Genomic DNA, 17,724 nt, shown 5'->3' on the forward strand with positions numbered 1-17,724 from the left:
ATTCTCAAAGGAATTGATAGGGTAGATAAAGACATACTATTTAACACAAGAGGAGCACGCACTAGAGGACACATGTAGAAATTGAGTGCCCAAATGAGCCATAGAGACATTGGAATTAATTTTTTTTGTGTCAGAGTAGCAGACAAATGGAATGCATTTGGAAGTGATGTGGTGGAGGCAACTTCATACACAGTTTCAAATGTAGATATGATAGAGCCCAATAGACTCAGGAACCTATACACCAGTTGATTGATGGTCGAGAAGAGGGATCAAAGAGCCGAAGCTCAACCTCTGCAAGCACAACTAGGTGAGTACATAGTTCGAAGGTTTATAGAAGTATTTTAGATAGTTTTCTGATCCAACTTGCGAGTGATCTTGTCTGATGCCTGTGAGTGATCTTGTCTGGTGTCTGCGAGTGATCTTGTCTGATGCCTGTGAGTGATCTTGTCTGGTGTCTGCGAGTGATCTTGTCTGATGCCTGCGAGTGATCTTGTCTGATGCCTGTGAGTGATCTTGTCTGGTGTCTGCGAGTGATCTTGTCTGATGCCTGTGAGTGATCTTGTCTGGTGTCTGCGAGTGATCTTGTCTGATGCCTGTGAGTGATCTTGTCTGGTGTCTGCGAGTGATCTTGTCTGGTGTCTGTGAGTGATCTTGTCTGGTGTCTGCGAGTGATCTTGTCTGGTGTCTGCGAGTGATCTTGTCTGGTGTCTGCGAGTGATCTTGTCTGGTGCCTGTGAGTGATCTTGTCTGATGCCTGTGAGTGATCTTGTCTGGTGTCTGCGAGTGATCTTGTCTGATGCCTGTGAGTGATCTTGTCTGGTGTCTGCGAGTGATCTTGTCTAATGCCTGTGAGTGATCTTGTCTGGTGTCTGCGAGTGATCTTGTCTGATGCCTGCGAGTGATCTTGTCTGGTGTCTGCGAGTGATCTTGTCTGATGCCTGTGAGTGATCTTGTCTGATGCCTGTGAGTGATCTTGTCTGGTGCCTGCGAGTGATCTTGTCTGATGCCTGTGAGTGATATTGTCTGATGCCTGTGAGTGATCTTGTCTGGTGTCTGCGAGTGATCTTGTCTGATGCCTGTGAGTGATCTTGTCTGATGCCTGTGAGTGATCTTGTCTGGTGCCTGTGAGTGATCTTGTCTAATGCCTGTGAGTGATCTTGTCTGGTGTCTGCGAGTGATCTTGTCTGATGCCTGCGAGTGATCTTGTCTGGTGTCTGCGAGTGATCTTGTCTGGTGTCTGCGAGTGATCTTGTCTGGTGTCTGCGAGTGATCTTGTCTGGTGCCTGCGAGTGATCTTGTCTGGTGCCTGCGAGTGATCTTGTCTGGTGTCTGTGAGTGATCTTGTCTGGTGTCTGCGAGTGATCTTGTCTGGTGCCTGTGAGTGATCTTGTCTGGTGCCTGCGAGTGATCTTGTCTGGTGTCTGCGAGTGATCTTGTCTGGTGTCTGTGAGTGATCTTGTCTGGTGCCTGCGAGTGATCTTGTCTGGTGTCTGTGAGTGATCTTGTCTGGTGCCTGCGAGTGATCTTGTCTGGTGCCTGTGAGTGATCTTGTCTGGTGCCTGTGAGTGATCTTGTCTGGTGCCTGCGAGTGATCTTGTCTGGTGTCTGCGAGTGATCTTGTCTGGTGCCTGTGAGTGATCTTGTCTGGTGCCTGTGAGTGATCTTGTCTGATGCCTGTGAGTGATCTTGTCTGATGCCTGCGAGTAATCTTGTCTGGTGTCTGCGAGTGATCTTGTCTGATGCCTGCGAGTGATCTTGTCTGGTGTCTGCGAGTGATCTTGTCTGGTGCCTGTGAGTGATCTTGTCTGGTGTCTGCGAGTGATCTTGTCTGGTGCCTGTGAGTGATCTTGTCTGGTGTCTGCGAGTGATCTTGTCTGGTGTCTGTGAGTGATCTTGTCTGGTGTCTGCGAGTGATCTTGTCTGGTGTCTGCGAGTGATCTTGTCTGATGCCTGCGAGTGATCTTGTCTGGTGTCTGCGAGTGATCTTGTCTGGTGTCTGCGAGTGATCTTGTCTGATGCCTGTGAGTGATCTTGTCTGATGCCTGCAAGTGATCTTGTCTGGTGCCTGCGAGTGATCTTGTCTGGTGTCTGCGAGTGATCTTGTCTGGTGTCTGCGAATGATCTTGTCTGGTGTCTGCGAGTGATCTTGTCTGATGCCTGTGAGTGATCTTGTCTGATGCCTGCGAGTGATCTTGTCTGGTGTCTGCGAGTGATCTTGTCTGATGCCTGCGAGTGATCTTGTCTGGTGTCTGCGAGTGATCTTGTCTGGTGCCTGTGAGTGATCTTGTCTGGTGTCTGCGAGTGATCTTGTCTGGTGCCTGTGAGTGATCTTGTCTGATGCCTGTGAGTGATCTTGTCTGGTGCCTGCGAGTGATCTTGTCTGGTGTCTGCGAGTGATCTTGTCTGGTGTCTGCGAGTGATCTTGTCTGGTGCCTGCGAGTGATCTTGTCTGGTGCCTGCGAGTGATCTTGTCTGGTGCCTGTGAGTGATCTTGTCTGGTGCCTGCGAGTGATCTTGTCTGGTGCCTGCGAGTGATCTTGTCTGGTGCCTGTGAGTGATCTTGTCTGGTGCCTGCGAGTGATCTTGTCTGGTGTCTGTGAGTGATCTTGTCTGGTGTCTGCGAGTGATCTTGTCTGGTGTCTGTGAGTGATCTTGTCTGGTGTCTGTGAGTGATCTTGTCTGGGTGCCTGCGAGTGATCTTGTCTGGTGCCTGTGAGTGATCTTGTCTGGGTGCCTGCGAGTGATCTTGTTTGGTGCCTGCGAGTGATCTTGTCTGGGTGCCTGAGAGTGATCTTGTCTGGTGTCTGTGAGTGATCTTGTCTGGTGTCTGTGAGTGATCTTGTCTGGGTGCCTGCAAGTGATCTTGTCTGGTGCCTGCGAGTGATCTTGTCTGGTGCCTGCGAGTGATCTTGTCTGGTGCCTGCAAGTGATCTTGTCTGGTGCCTGCGAGTGATCTTGTCTGGTGTCTGCGAGTGATCTTGTCTGGTGCCTGCGAGTGATCTTGTCTGGTGTCTGCGAGTGATCTTGTCTGGTGCCTGCGAGTGATCTTGTCTGGTGCCTGCGAGTGATCTTGTCTGGTGTCTGCGAGTGATCTTGTCTGGTGCCTGCGAGTGATCTTGTCTGGTGCCTGTGAGTGATCTTGTCTGGTGCCTGTGAGTGATCTTGTCTGGTGCCTGCGAGTGATCTTGTCTGGTGTCTGTGAGTGATCTTGTCTGGTGTCTGTGAGTGATCTTGTCTGGTGTCTGCGAGTGATCTTGTCTGGTGCCTGCAAGTGATCTTGTCTGGGTGCCTGCGAGTGATCTTGTCTGGTGCCTGCGAGTGATCTTGCCTGGGTGCCTGCGAGTGATCTTGTCTGGTGCCGGCGAGTGATCTTGTCTGGGTGCCTGCGAGTGATCTTGTCTGATGCCTGCGAGTGATCTTGTCTGGTGCCTGCGAGTGAACTTGTCTGGTGCCTGTGAGTGATCTTGTCTGGTGCCTGTGAGTGATCTTGTCTGGTGCCTGCGAGTGATCTTGTCTGGTGTCTGTGAGTGATCTTGTCTGGTGTCTGTGAGTGATCTTGTCTGGTGTCTGTGAGTGATCTTGTCTGGTGCCTGCAAGTGATCTTGTCTGGGTGCCTGCGAGTGATCTTGTCTGGTGCCTGCGAGTGATCTTTTCTGGGTGCCTGCGAGTGATCTTGTCTGGTGCCGGCGAGTGATCTTGTCTGGGTGCCTGCGAGTGATCTTGTCTGATGCCTGCGAGTGATCTTGTCTGGTGCCTGCGAGTGATCTTGTCTGGGTGCCTGCGAGTGATCTTGTCTGATGCCTGCGAGTGATCTTGTCTGGTGCCTGCGAGTGATCTTGTCTGGGTGCCTGCGAGTGATCTTGTCTGATGCCTGCGAGTGATCTTGTCTGGTGCCTGCGAGTGATCTTGTCTGGGTGCCTGCGAGTGATCTTGTCTGATGCCTGCGAGTGATCTTGTCTGGGTGCCTGCGAGTGATCTTGTCTGGGTGCCTGCGAGTGATCTTGTCTGGTGTCTGCGAGGCGTCAAGGCCTCCGGGGTGGTGGTCGTGCTTGCCTCGGGTCGTCGCCCGGACCTTAAATGAATGATATAATCCCTTAAGAGCCTGACATGACTCTAAGTCCGCACATTACACATGATACCGAGTGGCAAAGTTGGGTACTCACACTGCTGCAGATTCTCTCCCTCTGGCGCGTAATAATGATTGAAAAGTCTGAAGTTGTGGAATGTTAGTTTCATATGAGGCGGCCGCTGCTTCTTGCTAGATGGCTCCCAGTGCCGGCTCTGAATTGCTAATTGGCTCCCTCGTGCCGGTGCTGGCTCTTGCTAGCTGGCTCCCTCGTGCTGATGCTGGCTCTTGCTAGCTGGCTCCCTTGTGCCGGTGCTGAGTTTTGCTACCTGGCTCCCTCGTGCCGGTGCTGGCTCTTGCTAGCTGGCTCCCTTGTGCCGGTGCTGGCTCTTGCTAGCTGGCTCCCTCGTGCCGGTGCTGGCTCTTGCTAGCTGGCTCCCTCGTGCCGGTGCTGGCTCTTGCTAGCTGGCTCCCTCGTGCCGGTGCTGGCTCTTGCTAGTTGGCTTCCTTGTGCCGGTGCTGGCTCTTGCTAGCTGGCTCCCTCGTGCCGGTGCTGGCTCTTGCTAGCTGGCTCCCTCGTGCCGGTGCTGGCTCTTGCTAGCTGGGTCCCTCGTGCCGGTGCTGGCTCTTGCTAGCTGGGTCCCTCGTGCCGGTGCTGGCTCTTGCTAGCTGGCTCCAAGTGCTGGCTGTGTATTGGTAATATAGTTCGACACTTGGGATACACCAGAAGCGCTTAAATCAGCAGATATAGCTCCCCTATACAGGGAGGTGCTCCCAGGCTATGATGCGACTAGCTAGGTGCTCCAAAACCATAGTGTGACTTGCTAGGTTCTCCTAGGCTACGCTGTGACTTCCTAGGTGCTCCCAGGTCATGCTGTGACTTGCTAGGTGCTCCCAGGCGTGTAGGATCTCGCTGATGTCGAGCCTCCTGCTGTCGTTATATCTGTCGATAATTTCTGTGTTGCTTGTTAAAATTCTTTGGGAATTACAGTCCCCAAGAGGGCATTTGAAGGGATAGACGACGTTGGTCTCCTTTAAGGCATTCTGCTTTGTGTCTGGAGAGTTTGTCATGAGTAGGCTGGCCGTTTTTTGGTTTTATAGTAAATCGTCAATTTTATCTTCTGATTTTTGTCTGTAGGGATAACGTTCCTATCAACAATATCTTTCAGGACCCTTTTCTCCGTTTTGTGAGCCGTCGAAAAGAAGTTCCTGTAAAACAGTCTAATAGGAGGTACAAGTGTTGTGTTAGTTGACTCTTCAGAGGTTGCAAGGCGTTTCACCCTTCTTTTAATGACGTCTTCAACATAACCGTTAGAGAAATCATTGTTGACTAGGACCTGCCTTACCCTACAGAGTTCTTCATCGACCTGCTTCCAACCAGAGCTGTGAGTGAGATACCGGTCTACGTAAGCGTTGACAACACTATTCTTGTACCTGTCTAGGCAGTCAGTATTGGCATTAAAGCACATGGGAAGCTGCTCTTTCTAAATGGAACAGTCACAGAAAGGAATGGTGGCTTCCACATTGCAGTCTACACTAAGGAAACGAACATAGGAATGTGCCTTAATGCCAATAGTGAATGTACCTTAAAAGTACAATATGTCATCAAGTGTTCCAGTATTCATATATAATTCACAGAGTTCAGTATACCTCAGCCCAGTAGGGCGAAAGTCAGTCAATATTTATTTATTTATTTATTTATTTTATTTATTTATGCATATACAAGAAGGTACATTGGGATTGTGAGGATACATAATATGGCAATTACAATCTTGTAAAGCCACTAGTACGCTCAGCGTTTCGGGCATTTTTTTAATATGGGACATTCTACAATATATTGTTCAAGTGAGTGCATGTTTTCTCTTTCACAAAGTTGACACATTGTGTACTCGACATTTGGGTTTCGAGAAAGCTGCCAGATTTCTCTATATCCCAGGCGTATCCTGGCCACTATAACATCACATTGCCGAGTTCTTGCTGTCAGTTCCATATATGTCTCCTCACGATATTTATCGTAATGTTTAATGCTACAACTTTCGGGTCTTTGTGAATTTGTTAGGTTAGTAAGATTTTCATTAGATATTTGTTTAAGAATTCTCTTTGTCACTGCTAATGAAACACCCATGTCAACTTCTATTGCTGGTTCACTACCACTGGCTGTCTTTGCTAGCATCTCAACATAATTATACTCTGATATGCCAACATGTGACGGTATCCAAAGGAATTTAATTTCAAATCTGTTTTCTTTAGCAGATAAAACATTCATTTGAATATGTCTGACTATTTTCTGGGTGTCACTACTATGTGCGTTCAATGCCAGGGCTGCACTCTGCGAGTCACAGTATATAAGTCCACTGCCTTTGTCTTTTAAAAATTCAGTGGCAAGGTATATGCCTGCAAGTTCGGTTTGAGTTGTACTTGCCCAGTCATTGACACGCTTCATTGCTGTGTGTACGAGAGATGATTGTTTAAATATTTTACATGCACATCCGGTACATCGTCCACCTTCTTCTACAGAACCGTCGGTATTGAAAGAATTATAAGGGTAAGACTAGTTACACACCTAGAAAGAACTAGGTTTTTGATTGAAACAACAACACAGCTTTAGAGCAGGGAAATCATGCCTAACAATCCTCCTGGAGTTTTATGATAAGGTAACGAAAATAAGACAAGGCCGAGAAGGATGGGGCAGATTGCATACTTCTGGACTGTTAAAAAAGCCTTTGATACAGTACCACACAGATGTCGGAAATCCGACACACAAAATAACATAAGCTACCCATTAAATAAATCAGAGAACGGGTATTCCGTGACGTTAACAACGAAACGTATTTATATTAACTCAAATTTCTTTTAAACAACAGTCTAGTGTTTAAACTTAATAAAAAAGTGTGCACTAAGACTGAATATAATTTCCAACAACAAGAAGTACAGCTTGACTCCCTTTGCTACTGTTAAATAAAATCAGAAGTAGAACCAAAACATTGGCTAGGACGTCGTCTCGCAAATACAGGAACTTGTAAACACAGTGAGGAACACGAGGACTCCTGGTTCAACCTTGAAGCCAATGGACGTCTGGACACCACCTCCGGCTGGGTGCCGCCTGATCACGTCTTGTTTTCGCGTTTTGGCTTTGCTACTGTCGTTTGCCATCCCTTTTCAGCGATCCGATTTTACGACGCCTGGCGCACGTATCGCCTTGGGTCACAGGATTGTTGATAGATTTTTTTTTGACGTGTACTGGCTGGTTCTCCCGGCGGGGTGACGGTGTTCGGGGGCCGGCTTGGCCGAGAGGTGCCGGGGGTTGGCGGGTCTTGGTGGGCTCCTGGTGTGCCCTCAGGCGTGGTGGGCGACCGGCTTCTGCTCAGCCGGGGGACACTGGATGACTTTTTGCGTTTTAGTTGGGGTCCGAGTTTTGGTTTTGCTACCTGGTGTTCTCTGTGTAGAGCGGGGTCGGTGCTTGTCACCCTGAGGGACTCCTGGGACTCCCCAATCATCTGCCTGACTGTGCGTTTATTTGCCGTATGGCATATTAGTTTCTAGTGATTGGCGTCACTCGTTTTGCGATTTGGCTTGGCGTTCCACTCTTCCAGGCTTCGCGATTCACCCTTAACGGGTCCGCCGGGGCGCATCCGATCCCACGATCGTCGTCGCCCCAAAATCAACAACAGTGAGGAACACTCCCTGACAAGTTTTACAACATATAAGGGTTCTTTCTCCGATCTTCGACACAGGATCCTCTACGATCCGCCCAACCGAAGATCTCATGAACAACGGGAAGAACAATTTTTGGTATTTCTATTGCATTTAATACTGGCCATTATTATTGTAGGAAATATCGTTAAGACGTGGCATTAAATCCCCAAACACAGTGAGTTTACTCAGCTCTACACACACATATTCCATGTCATACCTGTACCTATATGTTTAGGGAACCATTATTAATTTTTTACATCCCAAACAGGTAATTGTGAGAGAAGCTACTGAAGCAGACATCTGGCTCCCAACATAATTATAGGAAAAGTTACCTGCTGTATATCCAGCCTTGCAGGCCTCTAGACAGCCGCCATTACGTGGCACTCTGAGGCACAGGGCCACACCCAATTCTGATGCTACAATTACACAGCCTTAGCAGGCCACAACAACAGAAGCAGCTAAGGCCCTTTTTGTTTCATATAACATAATATTAGAAGTTATTAATTTAATTTGCTGTAATAATAGTAGATTAGACCACCATATGTGGTATGATTTATAATTTATATATCAAAGACTTGGTAAACAATTTGTGGTTTATGAAGGATCCACTTCCAAGTGGTTTGAGCTACAAATTGTCCCTCCCATTGTGTGAGATAAGTTCTAGCAGCTAAATCAGAATATACAGTCCACTAACTACTAACTAACTAACCAACTAAGAACTAACTCAGAAGAAAAATAATCAAATAAAAATAGTATAATATTAACGAACTAAGATATAATTTAAGTAAATATGTAATAATTCATAAAAGAAAAAGAATCAAAACTGTTAGAATTTTCCCACAACAGAAGGCTACTATACAAACTTGAGAGGCAAGCGGCAGTAGACAGAAAATGCACTATCATGGTTAAGGAATTTCCTGACAGATAAGTGTCAGAGAGACAAAGGTGGGCGAGGAGTCAGACTGGCGTAGAGTAACAAGCGGGGTGCCTCTAGGATCGGTGCTGGGTCCCATACAATTCTTCATTTATGTAAATGATTTGACTGCAGGAGTTGAGTCTTTTATATCAAAGTTTGCAGATGATGCAAAACTAATGAGGAGGATTGAGATAGATGAAGACTGTAAGATTCTCCAGGATGACTTGAGCAAATCATCGCTTGCAGTGATGGTATGCGAAATGGCTGCTAGATTTCAACACTTGCAAGAAAAAGATGATGAAAATAGGGACAGGAGCCAGGAGACCGAAAAGTCAATAAACAATGTAGGGAAACTACCTCCATATAACGTTTAGAGAAAAAGACCTGAGAGTGGACATAACACCAAACCTAACTCCAGAGGTTCATATGAATAGAATAACGTCAGCCTCATGCTCTACTCTGGCAAAAGTCAGAACATCATTCAGAAACTTGAATAAGGAGCCTTTTTAGATCACTGTATACCGCCTATGTGAGACCAGTCTTAGAGTACGTCGTTCCATCGTGGAGCACCTATTTTTAAAAACAAATAGGAAGGCTCGAAAAGGAGCCGAAGTTTGCAACGAGACTCGTCCCAGAGCTGCGAGGAATGAGGTACAAAGACAGACTGAAGGAACCGAACCTGACGACGTTAGAAAGGAGTAGGTAGAGGCTGGACGTAATACAGACGAATAAAATACCAAGGAGGATTGACAAGGTGGAAACAGAGGAAATGTTTACCCTGAATAACAATACAACAAGGGGACACGGATGGAAGCTTGACACTCTGATGTGTCATACAGATGTTAGGAAGCTTTCTTTTAACGTAAGAGTAGTGAGTAAATGGAATGACCTAAAAGAGCAGATTGTAGAGGCTAACTCCATTCATAACTTTAAAAGCAGGTATGATAGAGAAATACGCTAAGAGTCATTGCATTAGACAACCAACGGCTAGAAAAGCCGGGTCCAAAAGCTAGAGCTCAATCCGGCATGCACAAATAGGTGAGCACACACACACACACACACACACACAGAGTTAGGGGGGGACATGATCACCACATTCAAGATTCTGAAGGGAATTGATAGGGTAGATAAAGACAGTCTATTTAACACAAGGGGAACACGCACAAGGGGACACAGGTGGAAACTGAGTGCCCAAATGAGCCACAGAGATATTAGAAAGAACTTTTTTAGTGTCAGAGTGGTTGACAAATGGAATGCATTAAGGAGGGATGTGGTGGAGGCTGACTCCATACACAGTTTCAAATGTAGATATGATAGAGCCCGATAGGCTCAGGAATCTGTACACCTGTTGATTGACGGTTGAAAGGCGGGACCAAAGAACCAGAGCTCAACCCCCGCAAACACAACTAGGTGAGAACTAGGTGAGTACACACACACACACACACACACACACACACACACACACACACACACATACATTCACACACACACACACACACACACACACACACACACACACACACACACACACACACACACACACACACACACATATTTTCGGTATACCATGCAAGGTGATGGAGAAGACCGTGAGAAAAAACCTGGTAACACATCTGGAGAGAAGGGACCTCGTGACAAATCGCCAACATGGGTTCAGGGATGGTAAATCTTGCCTTACAAGCTTGATAGAATTCTACGATCAGGTGACAAAGATTAAGCAAGAAAAAGAGGGCTAGGCGGACTGCATTTTCTTGGATTGTCGGAAAGCCTTTGACACAGTACCACATAAGAGGCTGGTACATAAGCTGGAGAGACAGGCAGGTGTAGCTGGTAAGGTGCTCCAGTGGATAAGGGAGTATCTAAGCAATAGGAAGCAGAGAGTTACGGTGAGGGGGTGAGACCTCCGATTGGTGTGAAGTCACCAGTGGAGTCCCTCAGGGCTCTGTACTCGGTCCTATCTTGTTTCTGATATATGTAAATGATCTCCCGGAGGGTATCGATTCATTTCTCTCAATGTTTGCGGACGATGCTAAAATTATGAGAAGGATTAAAACAGAAGAGGACTGTTTGAGGCTTCAAGAAGACCTAGACAAGCTGAAGGAATGGTCGAACAAATGGTTGTTAGAGTTTAACCCAACCAAATGTAATGTAATGAAGATAGGTGTAGGGAGCAGGAGGCCAGATACAAGGTATCATCTGGGAGAGGAAAATCTTCAGGAGTCAGAGAAGGAAAAAGACTTGGGGGTTGATATCACGCCAGACCTGTCTCCTGCAGCACATATCAAGCGGATAACATCAGCGGCATATGCCAGGCTGGCCAACATACGAACGGCATTCAGAAACTTGTCTAAAGAATCATTCAGAACTTTGTATACCACATATGTCAGGCCAATCCTGGAGTATGCAGCCCCAGCATGGAGTTCATATCTAGTCAAGCATAAGACTAAACTGGAAAAGGTTCAAAGGTTTGCCACCAGACTAGTACCCGAGCTGAGAGGTACGAGCTACGAGGAGAGACTACGGGAATTAAACCTCACTTCGCTGGAAGACAGAAGAGTTAGGGGGGACATGATCACCACATTCAAGATTCTGAAGGGAATTGATAGGGTAGATAAAGACAGTCTATTTAACACAAGGGGGACACGCACAAGGGGACACAGGTGGAAACTAAGTGCCCAAATGAGCCACAGAGATATTAGAAAGACCTTTTTTAGTGTCAGAGTGGTTGACAAATGGAATGCATTAGGAGGTGATGTGGTGGAGGCTGACTCCATACACAGTTTCAAGTGTAGATATGATAGAGCCCAGTAGGCTCAGGAATCTGTACACCTGTTGATTGACGGTTGAGAGGCGGGACCAAAGAGCCAGAGCTCAACCCCCGCAAATACAACTAGGTGAGTACAACTAGGCGAGTACACACACACACACACACATACACAACAAAGGGAGCTGAACCTCACAACCCTGAAAAACAGAAGAGTAAGGGGAGACATGATAACCACCTACAAAATTCTCAGGGGAATTGACATGTGTGGACAAAGACAAACACTTTAGCACGGGTGGAACACGAACAAGGGGACACAGGTGGAAACTTAGTACCCAGATGAGCCACAGAGACGTTAGAAAGAATTTTCTCAGTGTCAGATTAGTTAATAAATGGAATGCATTAAGCAGTGTTGTGGTGGAGGCTGACTCCATCTCCAATTTGAAATATAGATATGATAGAGCCCAATAGGCTCAGGAATCTGTACACCAGTTGATTGACAGTCGAGAGGCGGGACCAAAGAGCCAGAGCTCAACCCCAGCAAATGCAACTAGGTCGGGATCCAAGAGTCGATGCTCGGTCCTGCAGACACAACTAGGTGAGTACATACATCACAAACAAGATTTGTTACCCTTGTGTCACACGCACGCACACGCACGCATGCACGCCCACGCATGCACACACGCACATGCGCGCGCGCACACACACACACACGCACGCACACGCACACACGCACACACACACACACATACACACACACACACACACACACACACACACACACACACACACACACACACACACACACACACACACACACGGGGGCCTCATAGCCTGGTGGATAGCGCGCAGGACTCGTAATTCTGTGGCGCGGGTTCGATTCCCGCACGAGGCAGAAACAAATGGGCAAAGTTTCTTTCACCCTAAGTGCACCTGTTACCTAGCAGTAAATAGGTACCTGGGAGATAGTCAGCTGTCACGGGCTGCTTCTTGGGGTGTGTGTGTGTGTGTGTGGTGTGGGGAAAAAAAAAAAAAAAAAAAAAAAAAAAAGTAGTTAGTAAGTTAGTAGTTAGTAAACAGTTGATTGACAGTTGAGAGGCGGGCCGAAAGAGCAAAGCTCAACCCCCGCAAAAACACAACTAGTAAACACACACACACACACACTCTCTTATCCCAAGTTCTTTCCCAAGAGGCAGACAAGAGGAGCTCCAGCATATTTCAACAATCCTAAGTATTGTATTACAGGTTGACGATAGTGAGCGGTGTCCCAGAGAACATAAAGGTATAGTGCTTTTGAAAAATAGGTGAGATAACAGGAATGTGCCAAGGGAAGTGAAAAATTTAATGAGAAAAAGTTGCCCTAGTGTTTACAGTGCAGAGAAGAACATTCAAGATGGCCGCCGGCAAGAGGAAATACAAAACAGAGCTTGATTTTGCTGGATTCAGTGAAGAAAGCATTGAGATAACCAGTCTATACAACAAGTTGGTAAAATTAGATACTATAGTGACCTCTCATGTAGAAATAATTAGTAAATTGAAAGAAAGTAATGACCATTTAAATAGCAAAGTTGTATGTCTTGACAGTTTAGTGAAAGACTTGTGCAAGGATAAGAATCAATTGGAAACAAATTGCAAAGCCATGGAAAAAGAAAAAAACTCTTAAAAATAGCGTTGGAAGAAGTTAAAGTAAATTTAAACATAAATGACTATAATAGGTTAGGTAAGGAAATTCAACAGGAGAAACAGCTTTTGTCAGTACAGATGGAGGAAGTTACACAGGGAATAGAACAGTGCAAGAAAGATATGCAACTCACCTATGCACATGTGGCCAAGGAGAAGGAAAAAATTGAAGAAGCAGTAAAGGAAGTCAAACACTGCAGCAACCAAGATAAAACAAACATTAGGCTGGAAGTGGGAAAAGAATTGGCATCTAACCTGAAGTTGGTGCAAAACACAGTTCATCGGAGTAAGTCCCTGATAATTTTTGGCTGAAAGGAAAGGAGATAACATCTAGGTCAGAAAGAGCTGTAGAAGAAGCAAAAGTAGTAGATAAAATTGTTGGCCTCGTGGAAGGTCTTACAACCATAGAGAATGTGTGCGACTACAGGAGAATAGGCAGATATGTAAAAGGGAAAGATCGACCTTTGACGATCACCCTAAATTTTGCCAAACAGATGGAAGACGTGCTAAGGAATGCTAGAATATTACAAAGTGATGAGGATGGGAAAGTGTGGTCGTTAAGGGGAGATCTTTCAAAAGAAGATAGAGAGAAGCTGAAACTGAACCTTGCAGAGGTAAAACATTTAAATGAGAGCAGGAATGAAGAAGAAATCAATTTTTTTTCTACAAAGTGATAGGGGTAGGCAGACCAGTAAAGTGGTACATAAAGGCAAACCAACAAAATCATTAGCGAGAGGGGGAGTGAAAAATAAGAAGAGGGGGAACAAGTTCCTGAAGATTGCATACACCAACATAGATGGAGTAAGATGGAAGATACTGGAGTTAAGTGATGTAATACAGCTGCAGACACCAGACATTGTTGCACTCACGGAGACAAAACTTGAAGATGCTATTTTAAATGAGGTCATATTCCCAAGGGGCTACTCAATTTGGAGACGGGACAGAAAAATTAGGAAAGGCGGTGGCGTTGCTGTGCTGGTGAAAGAACACCTAAAGGTGAACGAAATAATGACTGCCAATCCACAAGAAGTTGACATAATAGCACTAGAGATCTGCCATGAGGATGATAAACTAATAATCATAAATGCATATAGTCCACCGCCAAGCAGCACATGGTCAAAGGAGGAGCTAGACAGTAAACGAGAAGGTCTTATAACAATAATGAGGGAGATCATAGCGATAGCGGATAACGATAGTTCACAACTGTTGATAGTCGGCGACTTCAACTTGAAATCCATAGACTGGGAAGCATATGAAGCTAAAACAGATTTCTGGACCTGTAAATTTGTAGACCTCATCCTGGAAACATTCTTGTATCAACATGTTAAACAAGCTACGAGGATGAGGGAAGGGGACGTTCCCTCCATGCTAGATTTGATATATACCAGGAAGGAGGAAGAAATATTTCACATTCAGTACCTTCCTCCCTTGGGTAAAAGTGACCATGTCTTTTGGGGAATAAAGTATGCAATGCGTTATAATCTGGAAGAAAATATGAAGGTTGATGCAATTGAAAAACCTGACTTTAGGAGAGGACATCATGGCAACCTTAGATTTTTTTTTAGTGAGTATAATTGGACAGACTTGTTGCTAGACAAGGAAGTGAATGAGATGTATGTCAAGTTTTGTGAAATATATGATAAAGGCACCAAAAAATTTATACCAAAACAGAGATACAGAACTAGGAAACAGGATCGGTTCAACAGAAATTGCGAGAGGGCCAGAGGCCAAAAGACACAAAAATGGAATCAATACAGGAAAAGGCCAAACCCCCAAACATACCAGCGATACAAAGATGCGAGGAACAACTACACGGCAGTGAGGAGAGACGCAGAAAGAAATTTTGAAAAAGGGATTGCAGACAAATGTAAAACAGAACCAGGTCTATTCTATAAATTCATAAACAACAAATTGCAGGTAAAGGATAATATTCAGAGGTTGAAAATGGGAAATAGATTCGCGGAAAATTAAAAGGAAATGTGTGAAACATTAAACGAAAGGTTCCAAAGTGTGTTTGTACAAAATGAAATCTTCAGGGAACCAGATACAATAAGAATTCCAGAGAACAACATAGACCACATATAGGTGTCTAGAGACGAAGTGGAAAAAATGCTCAAAGAGGTAAATATGAACAAAGGTCCAGATGGAGTTTCACCATAGGTTCTGAGAGAATGTGCACCTGAGCTCAGCATTCCACTTCAACTGATTTTTCAGGCATCCCTGTTTACAGGAGTTGTAGCTGATGTGTGGAAAAAGGCTAACATAGTTCCAATCTACAAGAGTGGAAGCAGGGAAGACCCTCCTTAATTATAGACCGGTATCATTGACAAGTGTAATAATCAAAATATTGGAGAAAATAATTAAAACTAAATGGTTAGAATACCTGGAGAGAAATTATATAATATCAGACAGACAGTAAGGTTTTCGATAAGGAAGATTCTGTTTATCGAATTTACTCAGTTTCTATGATCGAGCAACAGAGATATTACTGGAAAGAGATGATTGGGTTGACTGCATCTATCTGGACGTAAAAACGGCTTTCGACAGAGTTCCACACAAGAGGTTGTTCTGGAAACTGGAAAATATTGGAGGGGTGACAGGTAAGCTTTTAACATGGATGAAAAATTTTCTGACATAGAAAAATGAGGGCAGTGATCAGAGGCAATGTATCGGACTGGAGAAATGTCACAAGCGGAGTACCACAGGGTTCAGTTCTTGCACCAGTGATGTTTATTGTCTACATAAATTATCTACCAGTTGGTATACAGAATTATATGAACATGTTTGCTGATGATGCTAAGATAATAGGAAGGATAATAAACTTAGATGATTGCCATGCCCTTCAAGATGACCTGGACAAAATAAGTATATGGAGCACCACTTGGCAAATGGAATTTAATGTTAATAAATGCCATGTTATGAAATGTGGAATAGGAGAACATAGACTTCACACAACATATATATTATGTGAGAAATCTTTAAAGAATTCTGATAAAGAAAGAGATCTAGGGGTGGTTCTAGACAGAAAACTATCACCTGAAGACCACATAAAGAATATTGTGCGAGGAGCCTATGCCACGCTTTCTAACTTCAGAATTGCTTTAAAATACATGGATGGCGATATACTAAAGAAATTGTTCACGGCTTTTGTTAGGCCAAAGCTAGAATATGCAGCGGTTTTGTGGTGCCCATATCTTAAGAAGCACATCAACAAACAGGAAAAGGTGCAAAGACATGCTACTAAGTGGCTCCCAGAACTGAAGGGCAAGAGCTGCGAGGAGAGGTTAGAGGCATTAAATATGCCAAAACTAGAAGACAGAAGAAAAAGAGGTGATATGATCACTACATATAAAATAGTAACAGGAATTGATAAAATCGATAAGGAAGATTTCCTGAGACCTGGAACTTTAAGAACAAGAGGTCATAGATTTAAACTAGCTAAACACAGATGCCGAAGAAATATAAGAAAATTCACTTTCTCAAACAGAATGGTTGACGGTTGGAACAAGTTAGGTGAGAAGGTGGTGGAGGCCAAGACCGTCAGTAGTTTCAAAGCGTTATATGACAAAGAATGCTGGGAAGATGGGACACCACGAGCGTAGATCTCATCCTGTAACTACACTTAGGTAATTACACGCACACACACACACACACACACACACACACACACACACACACACACACACACACACACACACACACACACACACACACACACACACACACACACACACACACACACACACACACACACACACACACACACACACACACACACACACACACACACACACACACACACACACAGGAATGAATATGTTAGGATGAGAAGAGAGGCAGAAAGACAATACGAAAATGACATCGCAAGCAAGGCAAAGACTCAGCCTAAATTGCTGCATAGCCACATCAGGAGAAAAACAACAGTAAAGGAACAGATTATGAAATTAAGGATAGGGGCAGAAGGATTCACTACAAACGACAAGGAAGTGTGTGAGGAACTGAATAAGAAATTCCAAGAGGTCTTCACCTTAGAGCAAGGAGAAATCCCAGAGATAAGAGAGGGAATAGCTAACCAGGAACCACTGGAAGAGTTTGAGATTACCAGCAGGGAAGTAAGGAAGTGTTTACTAGAATTGGATGTGACAAAGGCTATAGGCCCAGATGGAATCTCCCCTTGGATACTAAAGGAAGGAGCAGAAGAACTGTGCCTCCCGCTCTCCATGGTGTATAACAAATCACTGGCAACAGGGAAACTGCCAGAAATTTGGAAAGCAGCTAACGTAGTCCCGATATACAAGAAAGGGGATAGACAGGAGGCACTGAATTACAGACCAGTGTCCCTAACCTGCATACCATGCAAGATGATGGAGAAGATTGCGCGAAGAAAGCTAGTGGAGCACCTGGAGCGAAAGAACTTTGTAACACAGCATCAACATGGATTCAGGGATGGCAGGTCCTGCCTCACAGGGTTACTTGAATTCTACGACCAGGCAACAAAAATAAGGCAAGAAAGAGAAGGGTGGGCAGACTGCATATTTTTGGACTGTCAGAAAGCCTTTGACACAGTGCCACACAAGAGGCTAGTGAAAAAACTGGAGATGC

The 17,724-nt window shown here is 45.0% G+C and overlaps 1 protein-coding gene across 1 annotated transcript; it reads right to left on the reverse strand.

The window, feature by feature from the left end:
- Positions 1-303: 303 nt before the first annotated feature.
- Positions 304-14,661, reverse strand: LOC138365033 (filaggrin-2-like). Its single transcript, XM_069325134.1, has 2 exons — positions 14,642-14,661; positions 304-4,072 (listed from the first exon to the last, which is right to left on the reverse strand). Exons 1-2 carry the CDS (start codon positions 14,659-14,661, stop codon positions 304-306), a joined length of 3,789 nt encoding a protein of 1,262 aa, XP_069181235.1.
- Positions 14,662-17,724: the final 3,063 nt, after the last annotated feature.

Source organism: Procambarus clarkii, chromosome 15 (assembly GCF_040958095.1).
Source record: "Procambarus clarkii isolate CNS0578487 chromosome 15, FALCON_Pclarkii_2.0, whole genome shotgun sequence".
In the NCBI taxonomy this organism is placed as follows: domain Eukaryota; kingdom Metazoa; phylum Arthropoda; class Malacostraca; order Decapoda; family Cambaridae; genus Procambarus; species Procambarus clarkii.

Excerpts from the sequence above, each read along its gene's own strand:
- LOC138365033 (XM_069325134.1), bottom strand. The coding sequence starts at position 14,661 with ATGTCCTCTCCTAAAGTCAG. Across the intron at positions 4,073-14,641 it reads ATGTCCTCTCCTAAAGTCAG|GTCCGGGCGACGACCCGAGG; the intron begins GTTTTTCAATTG and ends CATTCATTTAAG.